Source organism: Myotis lucifugus, unplaced genomic scaffold, assembly GCF_000147115.1.
Source record: "Myotis lucifugus unplaced genomic scaffold, Myoluc2.0 scaffold_458, whole genome shotgun sequence".
In the NCBI taxonomy this organism is placed as follows: domain Eukaryota; kingdom Metazoa; phylum Chordata; class Mammalia; order Chiroptera; family Vespertilionidae; genus Myotis; species Myotis lucifugus.
The window spans coordinates 444,984-456,820 of NW_005871506.1; the positions used below are offsets into that span (position 1 = coordinate 444,984).

Sequence of the window (11,837 nt, forward strand, 5' to 3'; positions counted from 1 at the left end):
CCCACACACACGGGGCCCTGCTCTGTGTGTGATGGGGTAGAGCCATAACGTCCCCATTGGCCCTGCCTGAGTGTGACAGTGGCGGCGCCCCAACCCCCTGATCCGCCCTGCTGTGTGTGACAGGGGGCGGTGCCTTAACTCCCCTATTGGCCCTGCTCTGTGACAGGGGGGAGCTCCTCAACCCCCTGATGGGCCCTGCTCTGTGCGTGACAGGGGGCAGCGCCCAACCCCCTGATTGGCCCTGCTCTGTGCGTCACAGGGGATGGCGCCGCAACCTCCCCATCGACCCTGCCTTGAGTGTAATAGGGGGCGGTGCCCCAACCCCCCAATCAGCCCTACCCTGAGTGTGACTGAGGGTGGCATCGCAACCTCCCAATCTGCCCTGCTCTGTGCATGACAGGGGGCGGCGCCCCAACTCCCCAATCAGCCCTGCTCTGAGCCCGACCAGGGGCTGCACCTAGGGATTGGGCCTGCCCTCTGCCACCCAGGAGCAGGCCTAAGTCAGCAGGTCGTTATCTCCTGAGGGGTCCCAGACAGCAAGAGGGCACAGGCCGGGCTGAGGTCCCCCTCCCCCCCCCTCCCAGTGCACAAATTTTTGTGCACCGGGCCTCTAGTAGAGATATAAAATACTAGAGGCCCGGTGCATGAAATCCATGCATGGGAGTGGGCAGGGGGGCTCCCCTCAGCCCAGCCTGCACCCTCTCCAATCCGGGTCCCCTCGGGAGATGTCCGACTTCCGGTTTAGGCCCAGTTGGGCCTAAATTGGCAGTTGGACATCCCTCTCACAATCCGGGACTGCTGGCTCCTAACTGCTCACCAACCTGCCTGATCACCCCTAACTGCCCCCCCTGCCGGCCTGGTCACCCCCACTGCCCCCTCCCGCTGGTCTGGTTGCCCCCAACTGCCCCCCTCTGCCAACCTGGTCACCCCTAACTGCCCCCCTCACCCCCCACCGGCCTGGTTGGCCCACACAGCCTGCTGTTGTCATCAGTCCAGTTGCTTCGGTCGTGATGGCCCCAGGCTTTTTATATATTAGGATAATTTGACATATAAACATCTTTTGTGATATGTCTATTAGAAAACAAGAGATTTACAGTGGGGCCTTGACTTACGAGTTTAATTCGTTCCGTGACGGAGCTCGTAACTCAAATTACTCGTATGTCAAATCAAAAAGTGAGTGAGACACGTGATGCTGGGCTGATGTTGTGGCGTTCACTGTGACGTTCGCTGCGCTAACTAGCGGTGGGGTATCTGAAGCTGGCTCATAACCCGAATTTTAGCTCGCAACTCAAAGCAAAAAATCAGTCGAGAGATGGCTCGTATCTCGAAAAACTCGTTAGTCGGGACACTCGTAAGTCAAGGCCCCACTGTATTAAGAGGCAGAAAGAGAAAAAAAGTACAGACCAATCTTTATGGAACAATTTTATTTTGATTTTTTCTAAAAATATCAGGAACTATAAAAAAACAAGCTTGGTATTTGGCTGTACCAAAATCAGCACAAGTAAAACCAAAAGCAATACAAGTAAGAATAACATTCAGAAATCATGTTTAAGTTTAGAGAAACATGTTGGAAAGTAGCAAGTTTAATGCTTGTTTCTCCATAGAGCAAAACAAGTTTACTGGACCACAACACTGCTGTGTACTTTTTTAAACTGACATAATTTTTTAAAAAGAAAAACTTAAAGAAAGCATTCAATTCTAACCCGGAACCTCGTCACTTATAGAATAACATGCTCACGTCAGTGAAAATAAAGTTGGTAACCTTGAAAATGAGTCTTTTACTGGATGAACTCAGATTCCGACAGAACACAGCCCTTTACAGCTGGGAGGTCAGCTCTGGTCACCCAGGTCTGCTGAACGTAAACAAACACACTGGGGAGTAAAACAAACGACTACACCCGAATCTTCCTGTAGCAGCAGCTTTCACGAAATGAAAGGAACCCAGCTCCACAGGTGCAGGTATGGCCATTTAATTCCAAGTCCCAGAGTCTTGCACTGTTGAAATAAAAATAATCTTTGACTTGGAGCAAGTCTGATGAAGGCACCAGAATCCTATCCTGTTCCCCAAAATGATACTTTGAATGCTCTTCTCATCCTTTCAAGTTGACTTCAACCTATTAGAAGCTGACATTCCAGGAAGGGAAGTCCCAGCCTCACCTGCATTAGCAGCCCTGTCTATTCCCCTTGCCCATCCAAATCTTCTAGTGTCGTTTGCCAACCCATGCTCACTAGTCCCTAAACAAACATAGCCATTGGTGAGGGAAGACTTCCATTTGTAAAACTTCCAAACTTTTTTAAAAAATGTTTTTATTGATTTTAGAGAGAGAGGGAGAGGGATAGAGATAGAAACATTGATGAGAGACATCGATCGGCTGCCTCCTGCATGGCCCCTACTGCTGATCGAGCCTGCAACCTGGGCATGTGCCCTGACTGGCAATCAAACAGGGTTGGGGGCCGGGAGGAGGGAGGACCCTGGTTCATGGGTCGATGCTCAACTACTGATCTACACTGGCTGGGCATTTCCAAATATTTTTAAATTTAAATCTCCAAAGCTAACTTCACAGCCCCTTAATATTCTTAATTTCGCAACCCACTTTGGTGTCTGCCTCTTCCGGCTTTTTTCAGTTTTGCCCTGGAGGAACCCTTGAAAAAAACATTCAAATTAAGGGAACCCCCATGATCTGCATTTGAGAGCACTAAACTGAAGGGTACTCTGTCACAGAAATCCAGTGTCGGAGTAGGATGCAGTTCATTTTCTTTCCCAGACAAAATCTCAGGCTGAGACTCAGAAAGGGGTTCCTCTCCCAGCCATACACAAGTGTTAGGCAAAGGAGGGAAAACGCTATTCAATTTGGTTTAGCAGTTCTTCCAGGAGAGTTAGGGGCTTGACCTTGTTACTTTCTTCACTCTCAAACCCAAGTGGTTGTTCCAGAGTCCATTTCTTTTTAATCTAAGAATCTTGTCACTTTTAAGAAAAAATCTTTTCTCTAAGACCTTGCAGAAACATATTTGTTTGTTCATGCAATGAGAAATATCTCTTAACCATTCATCTTCAAAGCATTCAGCAAAACCTGGCCCAGTATTTTCTTGTCTGTACTCTGGTCATTCACCTCCAAAGAGTCATATGCTCTTTGTTCAGGTTTTAGTTTGGGGCTTTAAAAAACATATCCTTGCATAAATGAAGTCTTTACTAAAGTAACCATGTTGTAGCATTATCCAAAACTTTCATCTCATGTTTTATATCAGCACCTCTCTGTGGAGAGAGCAGTGTGCTGCAACATCAACATTACATTTTTTTTTTTAAATGAGGCAAAATGTGTCATGAAGCCAATCACTGATGGGCACCAGGAGTACAGATGACAGACCTCTGCTTTTCAGATATGAAGGCCCATTACATTTATACTGGCCTTTGTTTTGGAAGGCATCTAGCAGCAGAAAGTTTTCTTGATTCATCATCGTTTACAAATCTTGCAAATGCTGCACCATGTCAAATATTCATCATAGTTGTATGAATGTCTAACCACTATGCTGTATACCTGAAACTAATAAAATATTGAATGCCAACTGTTGAAAAATTAAAAGTAAATTAAAAAATATTCTTGGAATCTGTTGACTCATCAACCCAGATAAATTGCTACTTTGCAGTTAATGACAAAAGAAAACTTTTTAGCATCATGTGATATATAAGTCAATTTATTAAACTGGAGTAAAATCTTTTCAATTTCTTGAACTTCTTGCCCTAGCATTTCAATGTTGGTTTTATTAGATTCTTACCAACTATGTGAGACTTTATTTTGTGGAATAAGTTCTGCTACTAGATAATTTGCTTCCTAAACTTTTTCACTGAATGTGATTTTTTAAACAAAAAATCTTTACTATTTTGATATTCCAAAAATCATTTAAAATAATCAACACTTTTACTTATCAAATGGCTATGATTTAGTTGCAACTGCTGGACCAAAATCTAGGTTTATAGGTTGCATTCCAGATGATATACACTGGAATAGGACAGCTTGGATTATACGTCCATATAAAACCATTAGAAAGTAGCTTTCACTGTAAAGAAAGAATTTCTTTCTGTCCCTTGTCGCACTAATATACTCAAGTAACTCCAAAGGCTATAATTCTTCCTCACTAACCTGATCAGAAATGTCTGTGTTCTATGCCTAGCAGAGTCCTCTTCTACCTCACACCTTGCCTTCAAAAATGGCTGCACCGGACAATCAGATTTGTTTGTAATAAACAAAAAATTTTATTTTTAATAAAATACGAAACGGGCGTAACAGCTAAACAAGAAATCACAAAAAGTTCAAAAACTTCACAAAACAATTCACTTCTAACCTTTTTGACCCATGGTTTTGCAGTTTACAACAAAGTATCAGGAGACAACTGAGTTGCAGCACACAATTCCTCCCTAAGAATGAACATTTCCCTCGAGGTTCGCCCCCATCAGTCAGTCAGTGGGCAGTGCTGGGGCAGGTAGTCAGGAGGGAGTGGCCAATGTCACACTCCTACCACACTCCCTCTGTGAACAGTGCTCGCCAATCACCCACAGGGTCCAGCTCAACCCCGTGGCGGGCCCACTGCACTCTGCCATGCAGGCGGACACAGTCTCTAAGGAACTGTCAGCAGGGCGGCTCCGTCACTGCTCATTACTGTGAGCGCGGAAGTTCAAAAACAACATTTTCAGTAGCAATTTTATATGGAACCCCAGCAACAGCTCACAGAATCCCAGTAGAGAAACTCACCTCCAACATCAAGACTTTTTTCCCTATAAGAGGTCATTTTCACTTGACTCAGATCCTTCTGTGACTTGACGTGCAAGTTCAGGTTTAGCTCCTTCCTCGTGTGCCACCTGTGTCTCAGATACCGGTTTTGCTTGCCCCTGCTCCTCACTATTCTCCGGTGCCTGCTGGCTATTTTTTCCGTCTGCTGGGTCATTTTGATTTGATCTGTCACCAGCTTCCAATTTAGCTTCTTCCCCATTTCCTGCTTGGGCTGCCTGCTTGGGGTCGAGCGGCCTCGGGTCCTGAGCGCTCTTGGCCACCTCCTGGAGATTATACTTCCTGAACAACACGTAATCTTTCACCACACTCAGGCAGCACACAGCCTTGATGATTTCCACTACCACTGTGTACTGTGGGTTGGTAAGATCCACTTTGTTTTCTGAGTTGAGGCTTCCTACTATTCCTGTAGAAAAAAGAGAGAAAAACTTAGGCTGAGAGGGTACTGTGACGCTTCAAGGATACAAAAACATTCTTTCATCTCTCTGCCTGGGACTTGTTAAACCAAAGCACATACAAGAGCACTCTTCCACACAGGCCTCAGTTACATACCCTGACCTCTTTCAAAAAATAAATGCAAATGAAACCCTGAGACATTTAATAAGAATACTTATTTTCCAAAGAAAAATTCAATCTTGGTTTGGAAAAGACTTAATATCTAACTATCAGAAAAACTCATATCCAACATACTGAAATCAGTTAGGTTTGATATTATTTTAAAGACATTTTAATATATTTGCTCTACACTAAAAAATGTAAGCCTTAAACCTTTAAAAACTTATTTTTAAAACTTATTTTTTTCAATTATAGTTTACATTATTCTGTATTAGTTTCAGAAGAACAGTATAGTGGTTTGACAAACACATAATTTATGGAGTGGTCCCCCCAACCCCCACCGATATTTCAAGTACCCCCCTGACCCCATTCATAATTATACTGCTGACTATATTCCTTATGTGGTACTGTACAGCACGGTGACTATTCTTTAACTACCAATCTGTACTTCTTAATCCCTTCACCTTTTCACCCAGTCCTCCAACCATCTCCCCTCTATCAGCCGTTCTGTTCTCTGTACCTGAGTCTCTTTCGATTTATTGTTCTTGATTCCACATAAGTGAAATGATACGGTATTTGTCTTTCTCTGACTTTTTTCACTTAGCATAATACCCTCTAGATTCATCCATGCTGTTGCAAAAGGTAAGTTTTTTTTCTTTTTTATGGCCAAGTAGTACTCCTTGTGTATTATGTAGATGTACCATAGGTTTTTTTTTATACACTTGTCTATTGATGAGCACTTGGTTTGCTTCCATATCTTGCCTATTGTAAATAATGCTGCAATGAACATGGTAATGCATATATTCTTTCGAATTAGTGTTTTGGTCTTCTTTGGACATATTTTCAGAAGTGGAATCACTGGGTCATAGGGCAATCCTTTATGTCAATAGATGCAAGAAAAGCATTTGACAAAATCCAGCACCCATTTATGATAAAAACTCTCAGCAAAGTGGGAACAGAGGCAACATATCTCTAAGGCCACATATAACAAACCCACAGCCAACATCATACTCAATAGGGAAAAACAACGTAATACTAGAAGTCCTAGCCACAGTGATCCGACAAGAAGAAATAAAAGGCATCTAAATTGGATAGGAATAAGTAAAACTGTTATTATTTGCAGATGACACGATATTGTATATAGAAAGCCCTACCTATTCCACACAAAAAAACTACTAGAACTGATATATGAATTCAGTAAGTAGCAGGATACACAATAAACATCCAAAAATCAGTTGCATTTTTATATGACAACTAGAGGCCCGGTGCATGAATTCATGCACAGGTGGGGTTCCTAGGCCTGGCCGGCCCATCAGGACCATCTCGCCCAGTCCCGATAGGGGGATTGGGGCCTGCTGGCCGGGGGGAGGGACCAGGGGAGGATGGCCGGCCACAGGAGATTGGCTGTGGGAGTGCACTGTCCACCAGGGGGCAGCTCCTGCATTGTGCATTTTCCCCTTGGTGGTCAGTGCTCGTCATAGCGACTGGTCGACCAGTCGTTCCAATTGTAACAGTTGCTTAGGCTTTTGTATATAAAGATAATGAACTATCAGAAAGGAAAATTAAAAAACATATCCATTTACAACTGCATAAAAGATACCTAGAAATAAATTTATTTTATTTTATTGATTAGAGGCCTGGTGCACAAATTTGTGCACTGGTGGGGTCCCTCGGCCTGGCCTGAGGGGATTGGGCTGAAACTGGCTTTCGGACATCCCCTGAGGGGTCCCAGATTGTGAATGGGCGGTTCTTGGGTGGCGCACCCTAGAATCGGGCTCCCTCCTCTCTGGTTCTGGGTGTGTAACCCAAGAACCACAGCTGCCAAGTCACCACAGCTTGGCAGCTACTGCATTGAGCATCTGCCCCCTGGTGGTCAATGCACATCATAGCTACCAGTCGGATGGTCGAACGGTCACTTAGGCTTTTATATATATAGATTCCAGAGAAGGAGGGAGAGAGGAATAGAGAGGTGGAAGGGAGGAAGGGAGAGAGGGAGAGAGGGGGAGGGGGGGGGGGAGAGAGAGAGAGAGAGAGAGAGAACCATGGCTGTGAGAGACATACATCAATCAGCTGCTTCCTGTTCTTCCCCAACTGGGGGTTGAACCCGCAACCTAGGTATGTGGCCTGACTGGGAATCAACTCCATGACCTTCTATTGCACGGAATGACTATCCAACCAACTGAGCCACACCAGCCAGGGCTCTAGGGATAAATTTAACAGAGGAGGTTACAGAAAATTATAAAACATTAAAGAAAGAAATCAAAGAAGATACTAGTAAATAGAAACATACTGTGCAATCTATAGATTCAACACAATTCCTATCAAAATTCCAATGGTATGTTTCACAGAACTAGAACAAATAATCCAAAAATTTATATGGAAACACAAAAGACCCAAATAGTGACAGAAATCTTTTATTTATTTTTTTAGCTGATTTTAATGAGAGAGTGGTAGGGAGAGAGAAAGAGAAAGATAGATGTGACAAAGAAACATCGATCAGCTGCCTCCCATATGCGCCCTGACTGGGAATCAAACCCACAACCTGGATATGTGCCCTGACCAGGAAGTGAACCCACAACCCTTTGGTGCATGGGACCACACTACAACCAACTAAGCCACATGGACCAGGACAGCGACAGATATCTTGAAAAAAGAAGACAAAGTGGGAAGTATCACACTACCTAATATCAAACTATACTACAAAGCCATCGAAATCAATACAGCATGGCACAGGCATAAAAACAGACACATAGATCATGGAATCAGAGAGAGCCCAGAGATAAACCCACCCGTATCCAGTCAATTAATCTTTGAAAAAGGAAGCAAGAATGTACAATGGGACAAAAACAGTCTATTCAATAAATGGTGCTGGAAAAACCGGATGGATACGTGCAAAAAAAAAAGAAAGAAAGAAACTAGGCCACCTTCTTACATCATACGTAAACATAAACTCAAAATGGATTAAAAACTTAAAGTCTCAAAACCATAAAACCCCTAGAAGAACACATAGGAGTAACATCTCAGGTGTTTCTCGTAGCGATATTCTTCTGACACCTCTTCTTGGACAAGGGAAACAAAGAAAAAATAAACAAATGGGACTACAGTAAACTAAAAAATTTTTGTACAGCAAAACAGACAATCTACAGAATGGGAGCGCATAATCAGCAATGACATGTCCAATAAGGGATTAATATCAAAATTTATAAAGAACTCAGACAATTCAACACCAGAAAAACAAACAACCCAATTAAAAAGTGGGGCCAGCCAGCATGGCTCAGTGGTTGAGGGTCAACTTATGAACTAGATGGTCACAGTTTGATTCCCAGTCACGGCCCATGCCTGGGTTTCGGACTTGATCCCCAGTGTGGGGTGTGCAGGAGGCAGCCAATCAATGATTCTCTCTCATTATTGATGTTTCTCTCTCTCTCTTCTTTCTCTGAAATCAATAAAAATATATTAAAAAAAAAAAAAAAGTGGGCAGAAGACCTGAGTAGATACTTCTCCAAAGACTACACACAGATGGCCAATAGACACATGAAAAGATGCTCAATGTCACTAATCATCAGAGAGATGCAAATCACACCACAATTAGATATCACCTCACACCTGTCAGGATCATCAATAAATCAATAAACAACAAGAGCTGTTGAAAATGTGGAGAAAAGGGAGCACTATTGGTGGGAATGTAAATTGGTGCAATCACTTTGGAAAACAGAGTGGAGTTTCCTAAAATTAATTCGTACAAACAAGAACAAGAATTACCTTGCACACCAATGTAAAATCACTAAGAGAAATATACCTGCCAATTCTTTGATAACTTCTTCTCTATTCACATGACTGTTATTTCGAGCTTTATATACAATCTGAAATGTCCCTTTATTTGGAGCTTTAAACCAGGGTTCCAAAAAAGTTTCTGCATATTTTTTCATATCTTCTAAGAAAGCCTTGCATGTGCCTGAGATGGGTAACATTCGTAGAATAACCCGGGTCTTCTTCTTCTTGGTTTTGTACATATCCTGGAGAATATGATGTACCAGTTTCTCAGGTTCTACAAGGGAAAAAGCAGCACGGAACAGACAAGTTGAGAATCTAAGTTTTCAGACATTTTAAAGCCTCTTCTCTCTAAAATGAATTTTCATTGTCAGTGACATAAATTGACAATAGAGTATAAGAAGTGATCATAATGAATTTTAAATAAGTCTAACCAACCATGCTTTCCAACTAGTATTTCTTCAATGCCTACTACGTATCAATACCATATCTAGTATTTTAACTCTTCAGCATTACTTTTACCAAAAACAACTGTTCACGAAGACAGCGAAGCTACATTTTTATATCTGACTTACTCAATGATAAAACCACACTGTTGTTTTCCTATAAAAATGGCAACTATCTAAGTAACAAACATTAAATAGCAGTTTTTTACAAAAACAAAACAAGAATCTGCAAATCACTTAAAAAGATGTAATTAATCCAGAAGCTAAGTTTGTACATAAATCTAGATCTCAGACCTTAGAGGAGCCCCAGACCATGACCTGCACAAGGTCAAGCGGTAGTCCTTAGGTTACATCCTAATAATATACAAATCGGATGGGGCTGCTCAGTGCTTTCAATACTTTTAAATTAGAAACTTCTCCAGATTTCCAACTTCTTTTGAAAAATCAGAAGATGTGGCCCTACCAGGACCACTTCCCCTAAAGCCTGAAGCCATTCCAGATGGGCTGGAGCTGGGTGGCGGCTGCCCCTTGTAGACAGAGCGTGTACTTGTTTTACCCAAAGTGACATGCAAAGGAAGTGGCAAACCCAAGTTTCTACTCCTGAGCCAAGGCTGTGTCCCCCACCCTGTTCTGCCTTCTATATGCCTGGTGCTGAGACCGGGTGAGGGAGCCGGTGTTCTGTGAGAGGGAGATGGCCAGGCAGTACAGGATCAGGCATCGAAAGGCGTAGTGGCCAGACACACCTATCCCCAGTGTCCTGATGAAGACCACATTGTTCGCGCCGCTCTCCACTGACTGGAACCTTCTCAGCCGCATCTCCGTAGACGCTTTAATGTCACCAACTTCTTTCTTCAAGGCGGCCTCCGCATCGTCGTCCTCTCCCTCGCCTCCTGAGGGCGGCTGGTCCTGGTCTGTAAACTTTACATAAAACAGATGAGCAGAGATGCCGTCACAGCTCACGTGAAAAGCGGTAATAAACGGCTTATGTGAAACCCCCAGTGGCAGACAGCTCAATATTGACAAACCTTTTCATTATGATACTGAGACCTCACTTCCTCCAAAATGAGGATTGTGGTGCTTCTCATTTGAAAATGTTTCCAAAAACACGGTAACAGTCAGGGACAGAGAGAAAGATGCTCACCAGATCAACCACTCCAGGGTGGCCCTTCATCCCATCCCTAGACACCTTCGTGCCTAATGACACTCTCCCTTGGGTGAGACGAGACCATGTCCTTGTGGAATTGAAAACGGTTATTCGTGTTCTAATGAGGAACAGGAAACAATCCCAGGCACTTGCTCTCGGTGCCAGTGTAGAAAGGACAGCACTGCCTGCCCAGTCCTCCGCCCCATCAATGGAGTTGCCAAGCGGGCACTAGTAAGTGTACACATTTTTGGGGCCTTTACCCTACACCAGGAGGTAGTTTATGGACATAAGCAACTTTTTAGTCACCCTTAAAAAGTGCTACCATTATTCTTTGTCATCTAAGTCAGCAGAATAAAATGACATGCCGTGTCCAGCCCGAGCCCCCAGGGACCAGCCCCCTTCATTGAACTCTTGGGGTGTGTCCATACATGTGTTAGTCCGGATCTAAGCCAAGAATATGACTTGCAAACTGCGACGGGGCAATTACATTTGAAGTGCTACTGGTGGAAGAGTTCTTACTTTGAAAATGTGTTTCTACATGCATTTGAGAAATAACTAGCACGAATACTAAACCCACTATTTCAGAGCTACTACTGAGGACAGACATTGCTGCAGCCAAGGTGCTCAGACAGCGGCACCACGTGGCAAACCGTGCGTGCGGCGAACTTCCTGGGACCGTGGCCACCTCCATCGCCTACGTAACCCTCGGGTCCTCCTCAACAGGACTCACAGGGCGGTCGTGAGGAGTAAATGTCTCTGAGAAACCCAGAAACACAAGCCTGGGCCGCAGGGAGCAGCCTATAGGTAGGGGCCGCCGCTTAACAACCGGAAGCAAATGCAGGACGGCAGCACTTCCCGCCCGACTCCACCCGCTCCGCGACCCGACCACGCGAGGGGGCGGGACTCCCGTCAGAGGCCACGCCCCTCCCGCGTAGGCGCAGGGCCCGCGCATGCGTCTGAAGGCGGGCGGCCTTCCTCGGCCGAAAGCCTAGCGATAGCCCCGGCGCAGGCCCTACCTTCTCCGGCCCATACAGGTCGTCGCCATACTCGTTGAGCAGGCTGTAGGCTTCCTCCACCGCACTTGCGCTCGTTCATGTTGCAGGTAATGAGCACGCCCTGCAGCCCGGGCTCCAGCTG

The 11,837-nt window shown here is 44.3% G+C and overlaps 2 protein-coding genes across 2 annotated transcripts in view; one reads left to right on the forward strand and one right to left on the reverse strand.

The window, feature by feature from the left end:
* Positions 1 to 1,409: 1,409 nt before the first annotated feature.
* Positions 1,410 to 11,837, reverse strand: part of THUMPD1 (THUMP domain containing 1) — a 20,649-nt gene continuing 10,221 nt past the window's right edge. Inside the window, 6 exon segments of the mRNA XM_006109808.3 lie at positions 1,410 to 1,995; positions 4,749 to 5,190; positions 9,139 to 9,387; positions 10,300 to 10,474; positions 11,717 to 11,776; positions 11,778 to 11,834. Of these exon segments, the coding sequence (XP_006109870.2) occupies positions 4,772 to 5,190; positions 9,139 to 9,387; positions 10,300 to 10,474; positions 11,717 to 11,776; positions 11,778 to 11,834 (960 nt within the window). The 3' untranslated portion in view covers positions 1,410 to 1,995; positions 4,749 to 4,771.
* Positions 11,670 to 11,837, forward strand: part of ACSM3 (acyl-CoA synthetase medium chain family member 3) — a 58,025-nt gene continuing 57,857 nt past the window's right edge. Inside the window, exon 1 of the mRNA XM_023744382.1 lies at positions 11,670 to 11,802. The gene's annotated coding sequence lies outside the window, so the exon portion shown is untranslated. The remainder of the gene's footprint in view (positions 11,803 to 11,837) is intronic.